A 22,927-nucleotide genomic window follows, 5' to 3' on the forward strand; every position below is an offset into this window, starting at 1 on the left:
TGCATGAAAGACACATTTCTGTGTTGCAATATTCCTCAATTGCATTAACGGACTACTTCTAACATTTCAGTCCCCGAGCTCTCCAATCATGGCACAATGATGAGTTGAAGACAACATACAAACCTTAAGTCTGGACTGAGTGAGGGGACGTGGCAGAGGTAGTGAAAAGCTCTGGGACATTCATCGCAGCAGATCATCTCCCCTCCATCATTACACACTGAACATTCATCGTCATTCTCCTGTTAATGTAAAACAGCAAGTTATACACACAGTATATGGCCGAATGATACTGAAATGATAAAAAGAGGGGAGCTTGCTAATGTAGACTTTCTATTTAAACGTGGCAACTCAAAGGCTGCCTTCACCAACAAGATAACTTGGCCTTTTGCCTGTCCATCACTTCATTAAGAGCTGACAGGCAGCATGTAGGTGAATTTCTCATCCCCTCGAGTGCCTTGAAACTACCTCTCCAGGTTACCAGTAGCCGTTGGACAATCAGAGGCTGGAAGCTTCTGGATCCTAAAGCCTGCCTGTCGAGACCCATGCTGGATGGAATCCAGTGGTGAAGGTAAGTCTTTATATTCTTGTCCTGTGGTAGATGCCACAGGGAGAGGGGTTTCAGAGTGGTTGAAGGAAACGGGTAAGTTTTCAGAGGCCCTTGCTCACCATCCATGCCTCCAATAGGCCTTACCCACCAGACCCCATCCCTGACAAGTGGAGAAAGTCACCCACAGACCTTCCAGCTCAGTGTATTGTGGAAGTGCCAGGAAGAGGGCAAATTAGGTAGATTTTGTACCTAGGTACCGCTGTACCTAAGATGGCACCGGGAGTGGCAACATTGTACACTTTTCACTGTACTCCTGTATCCCTGTACAGGAGTAAATGTGACAATAAAACTTAATTCAAATTCCTCTCCAGGGCAAACTTGTCCAACTATTTTCCACGCTCACAGCCTCTCTCATCAGCTCCAGGGAAGGGAAAGTTCGAGCCATCACAAAACTTCAAGGCAAACATGAAACATCGCTGCTCCAAGTCTCCTTTTCTCTATCACTATCGCCAACTTGTCTTCCCAGCTGTGTGCATCTAAATTTCTTCAAATTCTCATCGGCTTTCTCTTGTGAACCTTTAGATCTACCAGTCTCTCTTTCTCACTTGGTGTCTCTCTATCTCTGCCTGATTATCAGTATTTGTCTGTCTCTTGATCTGTGTGTGTGTACCATTGTCTCTATCTCTCTCTCTCTCTCTCTCTCTCTGTACATCTGTAATTGCATCTTAAATCAGGATTGTGTTGGGATCCAGCTGCTCTGAAATAATGATGGGGTCATCTTGTTTCAAAGAAATAAGCTCTACCGAGAGTGTTCTCTGGAATTTCAAAGAATGTGAAATTGTCTCATTTAGAAGTGTAAAAAGAGGGCTGAACAGATTGGACGTTGAGAGATGGTTTCACCTGGATACAGGCCGAGAACAATATGTCACAGAATAAGGAACTAGCCCTTTAGGAACAAGTTGAGGAGAAATTTATTCACTCAAAGGATTGAGGATCTTTTAATTCTCCTCTTCCACTCACAACACCACCGAGAACAAAAAGTTTATTTACCTGAGATTCAAAATCGGGAGATGTGCACTTATCACAAATACAGTCAAGCTTGTGGAGTTTCAAGTAGCCTTTCTGGAAAAGTAAAATTTAAAGAAAGGATCAGAGGGAAAAAAATTAAATCATATTGAATTGTGGTATCAAGGATACTGAGCTTGAAGATGTATTCCAAGGTACGTCAAGGCGTCAGAGCGCAAAAGACTATGGGACAGAGGAAGAAATGAGACAGGGGTCAGAAAGCTACTGACAGTGGAATGAAATGAATGTGACCCTGACTTGGAGTGAATATAATGTAGAATCTGTAAACGGCATGGAAACGGGACAAGGTGAGTGAAACTGACTGAAACTGAAAGTAAGGCAGTGTGAATATGATCAAAAGTTTATGCGTGTTGATGACATATGCAGTGATATGAAAGCTATCATCTTAGGAAATGAAGGGGAGCTCATGTTCAGTATTACAGTGTGCAAGTTAGGGGGAAGCATAGTTACATTACTCAAATAACGTGAGAACAATAGATGAATAGGCAATTTTCAGTTAACTGTCCACAGCTGCTGGTTCAGAAACTTTCCATTTGAATTTTTTATGGTTAATTTCTGTTTCTTCTTAGCATTTATGTTTGTTGATCTCCATCTAATGTGTGAGGCACTTGGGTGGGAATGTGGCTAGGTCTATTTCTGGGATGCTGGTTCCGATTAGGATTCAGACATTTGGTAAGATTATAAGATAAAGGCAGAAAACTGACGAATGGTTCTGGAACACGGTGGATGGGAGATGTCATGGGCAGAGGGAGCACAGGGAACTCCTATGGAGGAGGCGATTACATCTTTCATTGACAGCTGCTTCAGAATCTTGAACAAGTTGGGCAGCATTTACTGTATCTATAAATGAAATGTTCCAGAAGGTTTCTTTAACAGGCATTAGATGCCATAAAACACATGCAGGGGACCATAGGCCACGGGCCTGTTTTAGGTGGCCACCTAGAATGCCTGAATTATGGGCCTAACACATTTGGTACTGTCCCAAAGTCACATGCGAATTGGGGGCATGGGCAATTCGTGTAAATTTGTCAGTGTGACTTCCCTTTCACATTCTATCAGACCAATTTCAACTCACATAGTGCTTTCATAGACTGCTGTCTGGTAGTATCTTGTGAAGTCCTATAATTGGATTTCTCTGCTGGTACCTGGTATGTTAAAATAAGAGTATTGGAAACGTTGCCTTAGAATAAAGATGTAGGTTTAAAGCTCCGCATTTAAACCGCAGCACCTCACCGGACAGTGGGTTTAGTGGAACAGACCTGGATCAGTTGGCCCAGAGTCTCTGATTTACAGCGGATGCTTCTCTTCCAATATCGAAGATGTTCGCTGATACCACTCATACTTTCAAACTCTGCTGGAGTCAACCATTTAGTCTCTGTTCGAATGCATTTTCCATTCACTCCTTAAAGCAAAGAAATGGGAAGAATGAGATAGATAAATTCATTGGAACTGGACAGAAAATGCCACCAGTTGGAGCAAATGATGTATATCTCATGCCAAGAAGGAGGGTATGTCTTGACCATTTGGAAAGGAAAAACAACAGTCTACGCTTGACAGATCACATGGGTAAGCCAGCAGAGGTGTGCTGGGAATGAGACGGCTTGAAAGGGATCAGGCAGATCAAGATCATGACAAATTAATCAGGACAGAGGAAGGGTGATCTCCATTGGTAGCTAAAACATAAGCACCTAGGGAAAAAAAAAAGCACAACAGTAGGAACAGAACCTCTCCAAGTTGCTTAAAACTAAACTCAAATCAAATCTACCATCCTGCCCTGTCCCCATATCCATTGGTTTCCAAAAATCTATCAATTTCTGAGTGGTATGTATCCACTGATTGAGCATAAACAGCCCTCAAGTGCAATGAAGAAAGACTAGATAGACTGTGGCTGCTTTCCTTAGAGCAAAGAAGGCTGAGGGTGCCTGATTGAGGTGCATAAAATTATGAGGGGCATAGACAGGGTAGACAGGAAGAACTGTTTCCATTTAGTAGAGGGATCAATAACCAAGGGGTACAGCTCTAAGGTTAAAGAAGGAGAAAAGTTTAGAAGGGATTAAAGGAAAAATATTTTCACTCAGAGGGTGGTGGCTATCTGGAACTCACTGCCTGAAAGGGCGGTAGAAACCAGACCCATCACAATATTTAACAAGTATTTAGATAATGGCTTGAAGTGCCATAGCATACAAGGCTATGGACCAAATACTAGAAAATAGGACTAGAGTAAATAGGTTCTTGACGAGTGATAAAGATACCACAGGCTGAAGGGCCCCTTTCAATGCTGTAAAACTCTCTCACTCTAAAGCCAAGTAGTCTGCTATTGCTGATGGAAATAAGAAAAAAAAAAAATGTAGTTTCTCTGAAGGACATTAGGTTTTGGAAAGCTCTTCCGCAGAAAACAGTGGACATTGGTTCATTGAACATATTCGAGTTGAGTTTTACAGAAATCTGATTGTCAAGAATTGTGGGACATAGGCAAGAAAGTGGTGTTGACGCCACAATCTGATCAAATTATGTAGCAGGTTCAATTACCTACACCTGCACCAATTTCTTGAGACAGAGTAAAGTTGGTCATAGTGTAACCATTGTTACAAAATGGTCACAATCAGGAAAGAGAACATTGAAGATGATAACGATTTGGTAAACTGCAAAATTTACAAAGTTTGCCAAATTACATGGAAGAAAAAAATGACAATTAGGCCTGTAGCTTAGCAATGGAAAATATTTAAACAAGAGTAAATATTTTACAGACTCAATACAGTCCAGTAAGCTAAAAAGGTGCTTGTCTTAGGTTGGGATTCCAGGAAAGAATAACGCAATCAAATCAATTTTGGAGCTAAAAAGACAAGATGCGTTTATAGATTACACAGCAGGTAACAGAATGGAAATGAAGACAAATGCAAAGAAAATGCAGTAGCGATGGAAGGAAGTTTGAAAAACCATTAATAAAAAGTATTGAGGGCAATGAAAAGAATTTGGTTGATACAGATAATAGCTAATGCAGGAGTAGAACCAATCCAATTTAGTGGTTGCAAACAGATTGGGAGAATAGCAGAAATACAAACTAAATCTTTTGTCTCAGTTTCGACTGAAGAGGTGAGATTCTTTACAGAACTGAAGAAATGACACAAACTTAAAGGTGACAAATAATTGGGAACTTGAATACCAGAAGATAAGATAGCTAGGTCATTGCAAGAAATAGGCCAGAAGTTTCCTCAAAACCTCAAAAACAAGTTTTTTTAGAACCTTAAAATTGAGTTGCCAATGCTGTTAAGCATCTTACAATGCAGATCAGTCAGTTAATATGGATATTAATTGAAGATATTAAGTAAAACTCAAAGAAGTTTTATTGACACAGAGAAACATGAGACTGACCGAGGAAAAATTATGGCAAATTAGAAACCAAAAAGATAATAAAAACCAAAAGAACTGCAGATGCTGTGAATCAGGAACAAAAACAAAGTTGCTGGAAAAGCTCAGCAGGTCTGGCAGCATCTGTGAAGGAAAAAACAGAGTTAACGTTTTGGGTCCGGTGACCCTTCCTCAGAACCAAAAAGATAACCTCTCTGTGGAGTTGGAAGACACAGCAAGAATCTGAATGAATACTTGGTTACTTCGTGGGACTGTTTGTTGCATATATCAACAATTTACACTTGAACATAGATGGTATGATTGAAAACGTTTGTGTGAATGGTTGACGAGAATGAAAGCGGTAACAGGTCAATGGACTGACCAGGTGGGTAGCCAAGCAGTAAAACGGAATTCAATCTGGAAAAGTAAGGAAATGCTTTGTTTATCCTCCACAAATTCAAGGGAATACATGATAAACAGTGATGGCTGAATCTACAAGAAATTGGCTAGGTGTCACTTTTGTCACCTTTCACGAAGGTTTCTTTCTGTGAGGCCTAGCGAGTTTTGTCGTGTTATTGTCCCAAACTTGCCTAATTAACCAGGTAGCATGCCTTTTTGGTCTCCCCTTTGTCTGATGCTAGTCTAACTCTTCCACTCACTGTAAGTGGAAGTCCTTGCCATTGCTGGGACATTGAGTTTCCTGGCATGGGCCCCATATTTATACACCTGTTGTGCACTCAGTCAAACGCTATCAGTCCGGAGCTGCTCAACAGGATCTGTGACATTTGCACCCAGACATGGCAGATAAGGGGAAACTGGCACCTTGCTTTTGAAGGTCCCAAAGATCATGATAGCAGAGAGGAGGATGATCCCCCAGGACTAGCAGAAGAGGTCAAGCTACCATGTCCTGCCGGCTCGTCTGAAGTTGCCAACCAGGTCAGAGTGGTGTCAACAGTCCAGTGGAATGCCAAGCAATACCATAGGAAGGTCAATGACCTTCTCCGCTATGCCTGGGTAAGTGCCACCATCTTCTCTTTAATACCTCACATTAACTCTATCTCTGCCAATACACCCACCTCCCACCAAGGATCATGCTTTACCACTCTCACAATTGCAAGCAGTATTTCTTTTCACTCTCACCCACCCCAAACCCTCCACCCTAATAACTCTGCATAGCCTCCGTGCCATCCATTTGGGACTCCTCACCATCCTGCACAGAATTAACACCCCCTTAACTCACTCAATCCCTCTCTTTACTCATTTTAGGAGAAAGCAGCCCATAATTGGGCAAAAGAGAGAGAGTGAAGCTGGGTGTTTTTGACATCTGGCTCCTCACCCCCTAAAGAAGACAAGATCCTAACTGTGGCTGCTCAAGCAGCTGTAGTCAACGACAACATGCACTATGTCGGAGATAGTAAGAACTGCCGATGCTGGAGTCAGCGGTAACACAGTATGGAGTTGGATGAACACAGTAGGCCAGACAGCAGAGGAGCAGGAAAGTTGATGTTTTGGTTCGGGACCCTTCTTCTGAAATGGCACTACGTCCCACGGACAGACAACAACAGCCTTGACCTAATTGAGGACAACTCCCTTTCAACTTTGACATGTGGCCATTTGGTTGATGCACATGCAATGTGTTTACCACATAAGCTGCTGTAGGCGCAAGATTAAGATTTTGGGACAGTGCCATACAGCTACATACCCACCCTCTCGACTGATGACTGCTGACGAGCACAAAGCTATCTTGCTTTGTGTCTAGGCTGAGCAGCAAGGCAAGTCAGAAATACTAGAAGCCTTGAAGCTTTGTCAGAGGGAGCAAAACACAAACAGGCGAGGACAGACAACAAAAGGCACAGATTCTGGGAACACGCAGGTCAGTGCAAAGGGAGTGTGTATTAAGAGTGCAAACAAGCAGCCCTGATGTGCTACATGGTCCAGTCCATAAGCAGGGAGCCGGAGCCTGGAAATTCTGTGCTTTGCAGCAGCACTGCAATGAGAGATGCAGGTATAAAGGAAGTGCAAGCATTAAAGTGCAGAACTCTACTGTAAGTGGGCTGGAGATGCACCATGATGATGTGGTGAAGTTGGTGTACATCAAATGCCGATGCCTGTGAACATGGGGTGTGTGTGACTGCTATACATATGCTCGGAGATGTTGGTGCCGACTGTACAAGCAGGAGGCCTGGAACTGCAAACAGTGAGCTGGAGTTGTTATGAATCCAGTCAGATCCTCATGAGAGAATTCTCCATCTCTATCCAGCAAGTGTTCAGGCGAGATTATTTACTGATGACAGTGATAATGAGTGATAAACAATCGTGCATGTTTACACTCACAACTATATTAATACTCATGCATACACACATAGATAAACACACCCATATGAATATTGTTTTCATTAATGTGTACACTGAAATGCAGAAGCACACATAATTGATAATGGCTGCACACAACCATACATGCACACATAAGCAAACACTATTGAACCCATACCTGTTGTAAACCTGTTTTTGTACAAGATTGCTTTCATAGAACCACATGTAACTGGGAGCTTGTTTGAGGAGAAATCATCTTCTTTGGTGTTCTTAGGCTCTGCACCTGACAAAAATATCATTTTAAAAATTAATAGCTGCTGTTCAGCTTATACAGAGCAGGGAGGCTTGTTGTGTACAAGGGCAGCATTGTGTGCATTGGAGACGACAGTGTGTGCTGCATTAGTGCGATGCAGTAGTGCAGTGTAATATGTGTCTCAGGTCAGCATCAGCTCAATGCCCATGTACATATCTAAATTCTCTGGCCACCTCAAAGATCTCTCCCCTTGAAAGGTCATCTTTCCTTTAAACTGCCAAATCTTCAGTGAGAAATACCATCAAATGGAGTGATAATGCACTGCGGCTTTGCTGTTTTCATAATGAATTGGCCGTAGGAATGGAAATAGCTGCAATTTGTGGGATAGATAATGAATACTTGAAGAATATTCAAAAGACTTCCATTAATATTCAGCCTTTACCATCAACAGATGTTTTAAAGGGCATGACAGCTAATGAAGTATTTTTGAAGTGGAGTCTCTGTTGTCATAGAAGAAATGGTCACGCTCATTTCTGTGATATTACTTGAAACATGAATAATAGCCAAAGCGCACACTCTGCCCATTGGTACATCTAATGGCAACTGAAAATTCCACTCAAATAAAACTAAAATATCGCAGATGCTAGAAATCTGAAACAAACACAAGAATGCTGGAGAAACCCAGAAGTCTGGCAGCTTCCGCGGACACAGTTAATGTTTCAAGTCCGATATGACTCTTCTTTCTTTTGAAGATTTATTAATGCCTGTGGACTCTTTGTTGGAAGATCTTGATCCAGTTTGGTCCCGATAGTTCACAGAATGCTCCGGAGGCTGTTTCCAGGAGATGAAGGAATGGTCTTACGAGGAAATGTTGAGATGGTTGGACCTTTATTCAGGGGAGTTTCGAAGAGAGAGTATCTTATTGGCACAATTATTTGAATCTGAGGGGGCTTGACAGGCTGGTCCTAAGGGGATGCTTTTCCCCGTGGACCTAGAGGGCACTATTTCAGAATAAATGATTTCCCATTTAATATGGAGACCAGGAAGAAGTTCTTCTCTCGGATGGTTCTGAAACTCTGGAAATTCCTGTGCCAGAAAGCTATGGAAGCTGAGTAATTAAATCTACATAAGGTTGCGATGGATGTATTTTAGAATGATGGGAAATCAGGGGTTATTGGGAACAATCAGGAATATGGAGTTGAGGTCAATATGAGACCAAACATGATGTTCTTTAATAGGCACCAGGCTCGATGGTCCTTAAGACTTACTCATGGTTCTATTTCTTACACTCAATGTCATTATCCACCTACAATTGCCTTGTTAATGCTGGGCTTGAAAACAGTCCCCTTATTTCATACACTTATTTCTCATTAAACAGAATTTAATGATCCATTTCAAACATTTTTCTGTGCTCACCTGATGATCCAGCTTCATGGCAGATGGTAGATTTCTTCATCAACCCAATGTAGCTCTGAAACAGCAAAGCATTCTTAAACAGCAGCTCCAGATCACAATTACACAGACTTCACCCACATCCGGGCTCAAAATGATTCATAGTCATGATCTGTCTGTTCCACCCTCAGAGCAGGTCCCAACTCAACTCTCACAAATTAGATTCGTGAGCCACTTTATTTTTTTAAATTCACAGGATGTGAGCATCACTTGGCTAGGCCAGCATTTAGTGCCCTTCTCTAATTGCCCAGTGGGCAGTTAAGAGTCAATCACATTGCTGTGGGTCTGGAGTCACATGTAGGCCAGACCAGGTAAGGATGGCAGTTTCTTTCCCTAAAAGGATATTAGTGAACCAGATGAGTTTTTTTCCCGACAGTCAACAATGGTTTCATGGTCATCATTAGACACTTATTTCCAGATTTTTCTTGCATTCAAATCCAGGTCCCCAGGACAAAAACTGGGTCTTTGGATTAATAGTCCGAACAAATTAATAGGATACAAGCTCTAGGACTCACTCTACACTTCATAGATACATTGCAACAATGAACTCAGGGGCCCCACGTATCTTTACAATGAAGTGGGGAGGGGGGCATCCATTAATACTAGTGACATATTTAGGTTTGATTGTCCCAAAGCCCAACCTTCTATTCACCAGTTCATTGCTAGTTAAATTCTACCCACATCAAAATGCAGTGTAGTCAGGGATGAAAACTGCAGCATGATTACCGTCATAGAAGATGTCATTTGTGTCTTTGATTTGGACTGTTTGAGCACTGTGTTAGGTGCAGGACCCTGAGTAAAGAGATCCAGGGAGGGATTTGGGAGGTGACAATACATTGAAGATCTGTGCAGAAAGGTTGGACGTGGAATGGTATTTTGCATGGACAGAACAATTAAAGATGAAATTTTTGGAATGGGATTGATAGTAGATGCTTGGAAAGGAAGGGGCAAAATAACCTGATGAGAAATATCTTTTACACAGAGTGAATAGACAAAACGAAAGACAGCTCAAAGAAATTTTAAAACACTTCCTTACCTCTACTTCGGATCTGGATTCACTTTCGGATGATGTAGATTCAATGCTGGTGTCACTGTCAGTTTCAACTTTGTGCTTCTGCAACTGAAAATATGGAAAACTGTTACAACACCAGGATCACTGAAGATTCTGGCATAACTTTCATGCCAGCTTCATCAGATTCAATCATAACCTGTACACTGGCATTAGTGCACATCCCCATAATAACCCATAAAGTGGTCACTACCATAGCTTCAGCCATAACCTGTACATCAATATCATTCCAGGTTCAATTATAGTATGTGTATTCAGCATGGATATTGGGCATAGTCATCAGCTACTCTATTTAATCAGAGTTCTGAGACAGACAGTCTTTCAAATTTCATATTTATGAGACGTGAACAGAGATCATGATTTGTTTTAAAAGCTTTTTTTAAAAAAAAAAAAATGTTAAAAATGAAATGAACTTTGCTGGTTAAAACATGGCTAATGTGGTTATTGACAGCAATTGTGTAAGGATCATCATTTAGAACTCAGGCATCATCCTCCTGGAATGGCATACCCTCGTATTATGCAGACCTTTCAGAACACAAGTACAAAAAGACCATTAGATATTATATCCCTAGTCAGTTCAGAGCAAAGGGGAGCTATTGAAACTCATTATGCTTGAAATGGCATTAATGTTCACCAATGTTCTCAAACAAATGACAATAATCCTGACCAGAGAATTAGAAATCAATTTTTAGATAGATTTGACCTCATTTAGTTGAAACAGATTCATCCAAGAAACCCATCACTTGACCGAACTCTGGGTCTTTTGGAAAAAAGGTATAATTAGACATTATTTTAAGACCTCTTCATGCTGTAAAATCTAGTTACTGTTAACATCAATCTGATATGAATCTAACCGGTGGTACCACGGTCAGACTCCTGGTTTAGCTAAGCCTGTCTGTAGTCTAAATCTCCTCCAAAATCCAGTTTTAAAAAGAAACCTTAGTTTCAACAAAAAAAAGTGGACAAAGTCCATACATCAACACCATCCTGCTGTGCCTTCATCAAATTTACCAACTGCACCCAGCTGAATACAAACTCTAACGCAAAAGATCCATCAAGAACATTAACATTTTGGAACCATAGTAAAATGGTAAAAATTTAGGCCCATACTGTTGGTTTTTAAAAAAAAAACATTATTCTTAGTAGTTACCTATTTCCCCTGCTTTTTTTCCTTGGTATGTTTATGTGTGCATGTGTTGTGGCAATCACTTCACAGATTTAAATGCATGAATAAACCATATTCTAGTCTTAACCCTAAAGAATTTGCTGCAGGTCTTTCTTTTTAATAAAGTTGGGCTTTTCACAGAAACTTACAGAATACCGATAGGCCTGGGATAGAGTGGGCATTTAAAGACTTTCTCACAAGTAGGAGAGACTAGGACCCCAAGGGCACAGCATCAAGAGTGAAGGGGTAACCCTTTAGAAGCGAGATGGGGAGGCAGTGGCCTAGAGACCCAGGTAATGTTTTGGGGACCCAGGTTCAAATACCACCACGGCAGGTGGTGGAATTTGAATTCAATAAAAATCTGGAATTAAGAGTCTAATGGTGACTGTGAAAGCATTGCCGATTGTTGGAAAAACCCTTCTGGTTCACTAATGTCCTGGTCTGGTCTGGTCTACATCTGACTCCAGACCAACAGCAATGTGGCTGACTCTTAACTGCCACTCTCCTGGGCAACTAGTGATGGGCAAGAAATGCTGACTCAGCCAGTGACACCCTCATCCCGTGAATGAATAAGAGGAGGAGGAATTTCTTCAGTCAGAGGGTGGTGAATGTGTGGGACTCATTGCCACACAGGGCTGTGGAGGCCAACTCGTTGAGGAGTGTATATATAAGATAGGTTCCTTTTTAGTAAGGGGATCAAGGGTTACAGGGAGAAGGCAGGAGAATGGGGTTGAGAAATATATCAGCCAAGATTGAATGGCGGAGCAAACTCAATAGATTGAAGCAGTTAATTCTGCTCCTTTATCTTATGATCTCATGAACTCAAACCCCTCAGAGTGCATATTATTATTTTTCCCTCATTATTGTTTCTTTAGCCATAGGTCTGTCATTACTAAGAAACTTTTCTTGAAAGAGAGTACAAGATTTGTCACTTTCAAATCTTCTGACACCCCCCTCTTGTTGAAGAATACTTTGTAGTTTTTAATCTACAGCAATAAAAGAGGCTGAATTTCACATTGACTGGTACCTATGTATGAAAGAGATTTGGGAGAACTTTGCTGATGCTGTGAGAGACTTTTGAAAAATCTCTGAATGTAGTTCTGCTCCACATGACAGGTTTGGCTTGGCTCCACTATATTCTGAGCAGCAACAACCTCCCCTGTTTCCCAAATAATTACTGAATTCAGGGCCTAATCCTTACCTTAGCATGGACTGTTTTAAACTTCCTCTTGCTACTTGGACACACTAGGTAATTGTGCTGCAAGTAAAAGAAACAGGTCAACACATTTCTAGCTGCTCAATTGAAAAGAAACAACAACAAAACTAACATGAGCGATTACGTTTCATTCATTCCTAACACACTGAAATCCTGGCTCAGCTACAACTTAGGTTAGCTAAAGAATAAAGCTCCTTCTACACTGTTGCAGCAAGTATTCTCAGGTCAGCTGCAACACTGCTAGATACAGAATGAAAGTTTCTAATGGTTTTTATTCATTCATGGGATGCCATCTTTTCTGGCTGGGGCCAGGATTTATTGCTCATCCCTACCCGATCATGAGAAGGTGGTGGTGAACTGCCTTCTTGAATCATTGCTGTCATGTGGTGTCAGTGCACTCACAGTGCCGGTGGGAAGGTAGTTCCAGGCTTTTGAGCCAGTGAAACCAATGTATTACCAAGTCAAGATGCTGTGGCTCAGAGAGGAACTTGTCAGTCATGGTATTCCCTACATCTGCAGCCCTCGTCCTTCTAAATGGAGGTGGCCTTGGGATTGGAAGATGCCATCCAATGAGCGTTGGTGATAGCACATTTAAGAAGCATTTAGACAGACACATGAGCAGGCAGGGAATAGAGTGGTATGGACCTTGTTCAGGCAGACTGGATTAGTTTAGAGTGGCATCATGGTCAGCAAAGACATGGTGGGCCAAAGGGCCTGCTCCTGTGCTGGGTTGTTCTATGTCCTACGGCAAATTTCTGCAGTGCATTTTGTTGCTGGTACACATTACTTTGGTGGAGGGAGTGAGTGAATGTTTGTAGATGTAGTGCAGCTGCTTTGTCCTGAATAGTGGCAAGCTTCTTAACTATCATTGAGCTGGACTCATCCAGGCATCTGGGGAGCAATCCATCACACTCCTGTCATGTGCCTTCTAGATTGTGACCAGACTTTGGGGAGTCAGGAAGTGAGGTACTTCTTGTTGGAGATGAGCATTGTCTGGCCCTTGTATGGCTGGAATGTCACTTGCCACTTGTCAGCCCAAACATTCCAGACCTTTCATTTGGATATGGACTACCTCAGTGTCTGAGAATTGCAAATGTTTTTGAATAGTGTAATCCTCAGTGAGCATCCCCATTTCTGACCTTATGATGTTGGAAAGATTATTGATAAAGATCGTTGGGTTTAGGACCAAAGCAGGAAAAAAAAAAGTGGACAAAAACATACCAGCAGCAGGAAATAGTTGAAATGGATGTATAAATCAGGAGAAATATGTTCTGATCAAAAAGAAGTCAAGAGCAAGCTAACTGATGATGAAACATCATGGATGAGTAAATAGCTGAGGATTAAAAGTGAAAGTAACGAAAAAGGCACACACTAAGTACATCGGCAATAAAATGAAGGATGACAAGAGGGAATACAAAGAATTAGGGAACAAGTAAAAACAATTGGGAAAGCAAAGAGAGAAACTACAAAATCTAATTATCAAGGAATATTTCAGACCTAGAAACTGCAAAATAAAATCAGACTTGGGATAGGTCCATCAAAAGATACTCAAGAAAAACTCACAGGTATCGACCAATATATTGAATAGTTACTTTGCATCAATATTAATCAGGATGATTAACAAGATAGTCATGACATAGATAAAGTGTTTTTTTTAAAAATTAAGACATTGAATTGGTATTGCACAAACTGATCCAATGCAGAATTTATTACAATGAATTAAGGGGAAACAGGAGCCCTCTTATGTATGTAACGATTAGAAAAGGAGCAGAACCAGAGTGCTTGTGGGCTACTAATGTTTTTAAACTAAATGTAAAAAAGGAGAAAAACACATGTTCAGGGAACTAGCAACGTTTTTGGGAGGGAAGTTCCGATCGGCCATTTTTGTCCATTTTGAAGTATTTTGCATAAGCGCCTTTAATCCTGATTCCCGAGTCCAATTTCACAACCTTTTCAAAAGCGTTAAAATCCATCAACAGATGGAACTGATTTAACATTAAACAGAATGTGTGGTTAATTATGTAAAATAAACTATTACTTTTGCTTGTGAAGAGGCAGGACTACTCCCAGGGTACTGTGCCTTCCCACAGGAATGTGTGCTTTCCAGTTAGTGAGTAAGATATGAAAGCAATGCGTACAATTTGAAATTTACTCACTCACTCCCAGTTTCTATGTTTTTATTCCGGCTTGTGAATAAAGCCGGAACCATACTTAGTTTGTTTGTGTTTTGCTTCTGAATTGTGGGTACTTAGTATCTTTGTTTTAATCCAAGCTCTTCATTGATTCTCAGCCAATCAAGTTCCATAACTGCATAATCAGTACTCTGTTTGGACTGTTTGAGCATGGACTGATTCGTGGGCCGAGTCCGGGAACATCGGCAGAGTGAGCATGGCCTGAGTCCAGGAGCAGGGAGCAGAGTGAGCATGGGCTGGAGCCGGAGTGGCAGTAGAGTGGACAGGGAGGCCAGTGCTTGGAGACAGAGTTGCCTTGTGTCCTGAAGCTAGCCGGCATGGGCTCATGTTGGAAAAGGATTAGAACCTCAGTCACTTTTCATTATCATTCTGGACTTTTAAACCTCTATTCCCATGCTAGCCTATTTTTTTAAATTTTGTGACAACACTTAGAAGTATCTGTATCTCGGTACTCTGTATCTAAGTTGGTGCCGTGAGTTGACGTTACAAACTTTTCACTGCATTCATTCGAGTGCACGTGACAATAAAGGCTATTCTATCCTATTCTACTGGTCATAATTTATTGGAAACTTTTATCGTTGGATTTCCTTCTATTGGCTGCTTTATATTTCCCATGCAGAGGATGCAGATGGAAGAAGAGGGTCAATATAAAATTCCCTGCTCCTCAGAAAAACAGTTTTAAAGAAAGCATAAAGGGTAAAGACGAAGAGACACGAGGAACATCACAGACCTCCCCCTTTATACCTCACATTGTGTGATCATTCCTTGTGATTGTGGAATGTTATATCACACACACATCTGCTTAAATGCACATTTTACCAGGTCCTTAGGGGGCACTATGACCATTTCAGGATGGCAGAAATGAAACCATTCAGATTAGACCATCAGCAAGGCCATGTTTGTCCCATCAACAGGATGGTAAAGATCCCATGAAACTATTTCAGAGTAGGAACCCACTATTGGGAAGTGTAACATGGAATGTACCTCTAACAGCTTGGACAGTGGATAGCCTTTGCAACGAATACTGAGTTTCCAATTCTTGCTTCTGCCTTTGCCACCGTTCACCTCAAACTGATGTGGTGTACACCATTTATTCATGTACTTTATACATGGTGTGGTACTTCCTAAATAAAGCAGTCAGGAGGAACACGTGAGGGCAGAAAAAAAACCACAGTACAACAACAGAGTCTAGCAGAAAATTGCTGCACATCATATTATACAGGCCAGAAAATTTGTGTAAGACAGTACATAATATATACACAGAGATATTGTACAACACCGAGAGTGAGATGGTGGCTTTGTGGTAATGTCACTTGACTAATAATCCAAACTAATGTCCTGGGAATAGGGATTGAAATCCCACCAATTAATTTAAAAAAACTGGAATGTTGAAAATTTGAAAAAATAAAACAAAGGAAAATGATATGAAGGTATAAAAATAATTGCCAAATCTGATTTTCCTTTATTTCTTGGTTACATTTATAAAAACTAGTCAGATCTCATGATGCAGATAAACTATTTTTGAATGTTCGAGGACTTGGGAACTCACTTTAGGAGTGATTTATGATACAGGAGTTGAAACAACTGAACATAAAGTAGCTGGAAAACACCCAAAGATGGAACAGTTACCAAATGCTAGCTTTTTCTTGTCCAATATTCCAGTAATGCCACCACAGTAGACAGGCAGTTCATTGGAGTCAAAGTTCCTTTGGTTTGGGGGAGAACGAGACTTTTTCACTCTCCTAACATTTGACTTGATGCTTTTCTCTTTCCCTGAGCAAAAAAAGATAAATGAAACAGAGGTATAAAAATGGGAGAAAACAAAAGAGATACAAAGAGACTGTGATAAAGAGAAAATGACAGAGGTGTATGGAAAGAGAAAGAAGGAGAACGTGAGATAGATGGTACTTTTTATATCACGGCTGACCTTGTCAGTCCACGATAGAAATGTAAGACTCACACTCTGGTATAAAAATTACCTCCAGGGCTACACATAGTGAAAGACACTGTGTGTGTGTCTGTGTGTGTGTGAGGGTCTGTCTCTGTGTGTAACCGTGTGTGTCTATGAGAGTCTATGTGTTTGTGTGTGAGAGTGTATGTGTGTGTATCTGTCTGTGTGTGTGCCTGCCTGTGCCTCTGTTGAGTGTGTGTCTATGTCCGTGTCTGTTTCTGTGCATATGAGTCTGTGTGCAGTGAAGTGTAGCAAATGTTACGAACAGACTGCCAGCTCACGGTATGGATCTTTGCTGCATTCTGGGCTTTGATCTTTGCTGCACTTTTCAGTTCTTCCTTTGGCTGAATAAGGTGCACGTTCTTCATCAGGATGCTCTCTCTTTCCCATGATACAGAACTCGGCCTCTCCAATAGGTTTGGTTCCACAACTATGCTTTGCTCTGTCTTCTTTCAGTTCTGATGACGGGCCAAAGGAAGGTGCAGTCAGTATATAGGAATAAACAGAACAAAGAAAAATAATTCCCTCCTTTTAGTCAGACACAGGAGTGAAGGACATGAGATGTATTCTTTGCTAACACTATCCCTAAATTAACTTTCTTCATGTAGCTAGTTAATACTGTCGGACTCGATTAGTTCCTGGCCGTTTGTTAGTTTGAAAATCCTTCCACTGTTTATCTATCTTCACATGAAAAAAAAGAGTGAAGGTACAAAACAGAATGAATGGATTCAGTGAGAATCTACAATAAGAGTGCTCCACACTAGCTCGATATTTATATTGTGAGTGTGAGCGTTAGAGTGCGTGAGTGTGTGTGCATCTTTACATATAAGCGCATGTAAAGTGTGAGAGGGTGAGGGGGTGTTTGTTTGACTATCTGAGTGTGGTCAACAAGCCCCCCAGGCCTGCCCTGCCATTCTATAATGCCAATGTTCCCTAATTCGAGATTATTAGAACAAGGAAGGACAAAGAACGATAAAGAACAAAGAAGAATACAGCACAGGAACAGGCTCTTTGGCTCACTAAGACTGTACCAATCCCTAGTCCTTATTTAGGCCCACTACTTATTACCCATACACTGTTTCTATCTCTGTTCACCTTCCATTCATGTGTCTGTCAAGATATGCATTAAACAATGCTAACATTGCCCGATTCCTCCACTTCCACTGGCAGTGCGTTCCAGGCACCCACCACATTCAGTGTGAAAAATTTTGCCCACACTTCTCCCCTAAACTTTCCCCCTCTCACTTTGAACCTGTGCCCTCTTGTAGTGGATTTTTCCAGTGGAAACATCTTCTCAACATCTACCCCATCAAGCACTTTCAGAAACTTGTATATTTCGATAAAATCATTCATAGATCATAGAATCCCTACAGTGTGGAAACAGGTCCTTTGGCCCAATAAGTCCACACTGACACTCAGTGCATCCCAACCAGACCCATCCCCCTAACCTACACATCCCTGAACACTGCGGACAATTTAGCATGGCCAATCCACCTTGCCTGCACATCTTTGGACTGTGGGAGGAAACCAGAGCACCCGGAGGAAACCCACGCAGACAAGGGTAGAATGTGCAAACTCCACACAGACAGTCACGTGAGGGTGGAGTATGAACCTGGGTCCCTGGCACTGTGAGGCAGCAGTGCTAACCACTGAGCGACTGTGCAGCCCCTACATCCCTCATTCTATAAAGCTCTAATGAATGAAGTTCTATTTGTTTTGCTTTTCTTCATAAACCAACCCCTTCATCCCAGAAATCAGCCTAGTGACTTTCTTTTTAACTGTCTCCAATGCCAATATATCCTTGCTTAAGTATGTGGACTACAACATATACAGTACTCCAGGTGTGGCCTCACCAACACCCTGTACAATTGTATCAAGGTTCCTTGTTTCTTAAACTCCAACCACCAACTCCCACACTCACCTCGAGCAATAAAGGCCAAAATTCCATTTGCCTTCTTAATTACATGCTACACTTGCATACTAACATTTTGTGTTGTGTTTCGTGCACAAGAATACCCAAACCCATCTCTGCTAGATTTTTAAAATTTCCCTCCATTAAAATAATAGTCTGTAGTTTGATCTGCCAGTTTTTGACCACTCACTCAAATTTTCTTTATCCCCTTGCAGATTTCTTATGTCCACATCACAACATGTCTTCCCTCCTATTTTTCTACCATCAGCAAATTTGAATTGATTACAATCTGCCCATTCCTGAAAGTCACTAACATAAATAATTGAGTTCCTAGGATTAATGCCTGTGGCACTCTACTAGTTAAGTCTATCTGACCTGAAAAGGACCAATTAATTCTGAATCTCTGTCTTCTGTTTGTTAACCAATCCTCAATCCAATGAAAAATATTACCCCCAATACTCCTATCTTGTGCAATAACCTTTTATGTGGCACCTTATCAAATGCCTTCTTGAAACTCAAATAAACTACATCTACTTATTGCTCTTTATCAACTCTGCTTGCTACATCCTTAAATAACTCTAGGAAATGTTTCAAACATGATTTCACTTCCACTAAATCATCTCGAATTTGTATGATTGATTTAAGCTTTTCTAAATTTTCTGCTATTTCTTCTTTAGTAATGGATTCTAGCACTTTCCTAACAACTGATTTTTGGCTAATTAACCAATAGTTTTATGCTTTCTCTCTCCCTCCCTTCTTGAACAGGGGCATCACATTAGCAGTTTTCCAAACAAACAGGAATCCTGCCAGCATCCAGTGAATACTGAGTGATTTCCACCAATGCCTCCACTATCTCTGCAGTCCCTTTCTTTTAAACATTTGAATGCAGAACATCTGGGCTTGATGACTAGCCTGCCTTTAGTTCTATTAGTTTGTCAAATTCTTAATCCCTTATGATGGAGACTGTTACAAGAACATTCCTTTCATTAGCGATGTTTACAGTCTCCTTCACAGTGAAGACCTGCAATTTCTCCATTACTAAACTTCTAGTCTCATCCTCCAAAACGTCCTACACTTAGTTTGTCTATCTGCAGAAGTTCTTGCTGTTTGTTTGTGTATTACTTTGCTTTCATAATCAACATTCTTCCTCTTTTTTAGTGCTTGGTTCCTAAAACATTACCAATCTTCTGGGGTACCATGAGATTTCATGGTGTTATTTATCTTTTTGTGATATGGGGCCTTGTTGTCTTTGTCACCATTTATTGTCAAACACTAACTGTCCTGAAAAGGTGCTGAAAAGCCACCTTCTTGAATTCTTGCAGTATTGTCAAGGAGTTCCAGGAATTTGACCCAACTGCAAATTGTTTATTTAATTTTTTTTGTATTTATTTACTGCCATAACGTTTTTAGTCTGTTATCCAATCAATCTCAGCTGACTCATACCTATGTAATTGCACTTCTTTAAATTCAAGTGTCACATTTGAGATTAGAGTGCCTGAATTTCATCTACAAACTTGATGAGGAACTAAATTGTATTATGACCTCTACTTTTCTGTGCATCTTTTATTATGACATTACTAAATTACCCCTGCCTAATTGCATGATACTTGATCTAAAAACCCTCTATACGTAGTTGGTACCATAACTTAAGTCTCCAGGAGACTGTCACAAAAGTATCCTACAAATTTATCTTCCAGACCAACTTTGCCAATTTGATTGTCAAATTGAAGATTAAAGTCCCCGCGACTATTGTGTTGACTTTGTTTCACGTTCCAATAATTCATTGTTTAATGTTCTCTCCAACAGTATCACTATTGTTAAAGGGCCTTTTAAACTGTTCACATTTATATCTTCTGACCCTTGCTGCTCCTGACCTCCAGTTAAAGCTATGATACTTCTTGAGTTTCTGAACATTATTAGGACCACCCCTCCTCCTTTTCAATTCAGCCTGACTTTTTGAAATGTAGTTTACGCTGGACAATTCATTTCACAAACTTGGTCACCTCATAACAATGTCTCTTTTTGGCAGTTAGATCGAAACCATTTTTGCCATTAGTTCATCTATTTTATTGTGGATACTCCATGCATTCAGGAAAACGGCCTTTAATTTCATCTAATTAACTAATATTTTCTACACAGGCTTACTCTCTAATGCATTATTATCATCATTAAATACTCTATCCCTTCCTCGTCCAAGCAGCTTGTCTTCAGCCGCTTCGACGTACTTCTCGATTGCCTCAGCATTTACTTTCGGGATTTCTAAATCATCCTTTACTTGAATTCTCTTACCTTGTTAGTTTAAAGCCTTTTCCCCTACTCTGACCATACATGCTGCTTCACCCTTTCATTTCTTCAGTCTTTGTCCTATCTGATCACACCCTGATCATTACCTGCATCACTATTGCCTTGTCCTGGCTCTTCAATTTTCCAAACCAACCAACATATGCACACACCTCATTCACTAACAAAGTAACGCCTGTTGATTGGGAAGAGTTTTCCAGCCAAAGTTTAACAGTATATCCTGTCAACCGTTACTTTCAAAGTTCACTTAAATTTCTCTTGTATTATTTGTGAGAGATTTGATTATTTATGCCGACATTGTTGTTGACGTAGTAAATGTAATTGTGTGGTGGGGTGCGGGTATTGGGTAAGGGCTTCAGGACCCTGGAAGAACCTTGTGATAATGTCATGGAGCTGTACCTCACTAGACATAAATAGCATTGAGTGGTTGGAGCCAGAAACTCTTTAGGGAGTCATGAAAGTACACGGACATGAATACATGCAGATAGATTGGATTTTAAACAATGAAACAATAAAATTAGAGTCTAGTGTATTTATAATTAGCATGTGTACCAGAATTTAGACTAAAATGTATAATAAATAGTGCCAAGAAGTTGAAGCCTGAAGACCATTCTTGCCTTTGGCTTCGCTTTGATCAGTTTGTCTTACACCAAAATGCACAGCATGGCATCAAGCCATACAGTAATAGAGTGAATACTCACTACAGAGGTATCACTGCATCCATTCAAATAGCTAAACGGTTGTAATTGGACCATACCAAATACCTCTGTATAGTGAAAAAAAAAAATCAATACGGCTTGTATTTGTAGCGCACTTTTCAGAAACCAAGGATACCACATCGTGCTGTATTATCATCAATAAAGTACTTCTGAAATCCAGTCACAAGCTGACAGGGAGACTATATGCTAGTCACTATTTCCCATGGGGATCGATGGCAACTTAGAGACAGGATTATCGAAAGACTAGCATTTCAGAGGAGTAAAGGCCTGTGCCTCCACCCAGATACTTTCACTTACATACCTTCAAACAAGCTGCACTGCAAGTGATAGAGCTTCGGATACTTCTGCATGTTATATTCCTGAAACAAGTTACTCCAAAACTTGCGAATGGTTGGAGGATCGCTCTCTTCCAGGCACTCTAGCAATGAGTACACAGCCATATTGATCTCTTTTCGTACTTTTACAATCTCCTAGAAGAGAAAATGTACTTTGATACCCTGAACAGCATGACCGATTATAATGATTGGATCACAGCCACTCCAGTTCACTAAGTCCAAATATCACTGTTCAAACTCTAAATTAAACACTGTTCACTGGTCTCGCTCTGGGTTACTTACAGCCATCAGATTTCATGGCTTTCCAATCTTTGGAAGCCAATGCGATCTTCAATTCATTCCAATCATCAGGGGCTGTATGTTGGGACATCTATTGGTTTAATGTAGTTTAATTTAAAGCATGAGTATATTGGAAGTAAGGGTCTTGTGGCGTAGTAATAGCATTCTTATCGCAAGGCCAGCAGTCCCCACTTCAAGTCACACCTTCCCTGGAGATGCATCATGACATGGCCAAACAGGTTGATTAAAGTAACTATAAATTGAAGTGTGTAGAGGACAGATTTTGGCATTCAATTAAATCTACCACTATTTGAGCAGCTTTGCATGTTTAAAAAAATAATGCAACCCAGTCAACATGTTATGACCACTGTTAGAGCGATTTATGACACTTAAACCCAGGACTTCTGACCAAGAGATAGGAACACTACTCCTGGCCCATAGCTCACATCATAACACTGGTACTTCAGTAACACATGGGCTATGTCAGCAACAGCAAACGGTTTTTATCTTTCTACATTCCCTCTTTTAGAGTCAGAGTCATAGATTTGTCTACCAAGGAAACAGACCCTTCGGTCCAACTCATCCATGCCGACCAGATACCCCATTAGCCAGCATTTGGCCCATATCCCTCTAAACCCTTCCTATTCATGTCTCTATCCAGAAAAAATGTGTTTGTTATCCTTAGCTTAGAGTTTGCTCCATAAACCTTTCTTTATTCTTCTTAAGACCCTTCTAAAAGTAAAACCTAAATTATTGTCAAAGTTTTTGATCAGTTGTTGGAATGGCCCA

General features: G+C 40.7%; 1 protein-coding gene and 1 long non-coding RNA gene across 5 annotated transcripts in view; one reads left to right on the plus strand and one right to left on the minus strand.

Annotated features, from left to right (window-relative positions):
* LOC109929175 (nuclear body protein SP140-like protein) overlaps positions 1-22,927 on the minus strand; it is a 35,757-nt gene that overhangs the window by 5,240 nt on the left and 7,590 nt on the right. For all 4 annotated transcript variants that reach the window (XM_048604073.1, XM_020528981.2, XM_048604072.1 and 1 more), the window contains 11 exons: positions 21,826-21,994; positions 16,874-17,050; positions 16,271-16,414; positions 15,626-15,765; positions 12,435-12,491; positions 10,036-10,119; positions 8,964-9,018; positions 7,473-7,577; positions 2,893-3,035; positions 1,598-1,669; positions 124-239 (listed from right to left, as the gene is read on the minus strand). In XM_048604073.1, the coding sequence (XP_048460030.1) occupies positions 124-239; positions 1,598-1,669; positions 2,893-3,035; positions 7,473-7,577; positions 8,964-9,018; positions 10,036-10,119; positions 12,435-12,491; positions 15,626-15,765; positions 16,271-16,414; positions 16,874-17,050; positions 21,826-21,964 (1,232 nt within the window). In that variant the 5' untranslated portion in view covers positions 21,965-21,994. The remainder of the gene's footprint in view (positions 1-123; positions 240-1,597; positions 1,670-2,892; positions 3,036-7,472; positions 7,578-8,963; positions 9,019-10,035; positions 10,120-12,434; positions 12,492-15,625; positions 15,766-16,270; positions 16,415-16,873; positions 17,051-21,825; positions 21,995-22,927) is intronic.
* LOC125484623 lies at positions 6,671-15,184 on the plus strand. Its single transcript, XR_007263446.1, has 2 exons — positions 6,671-6,854; positions 14,740-15,184. It is a non-coding gene; the product is annotated as an uncharacterized LOC125484623 (long non-coding RNA).

Source organism: Rhincodon typus, chromosome 13 (assembly GCF_021869965.1).
Source record: "Rhincodon typus isolate 14 chromosome 13, sRhiTyp1.1, whole genome shotgun sequence".
Classification (NCBI taxonomy): Eukaryota; Metazoa; Chordata; class Chondrichthyes; order Orectolobiformes; family Rhincodontidae; genus Rhincodon; species Rhincodon typus.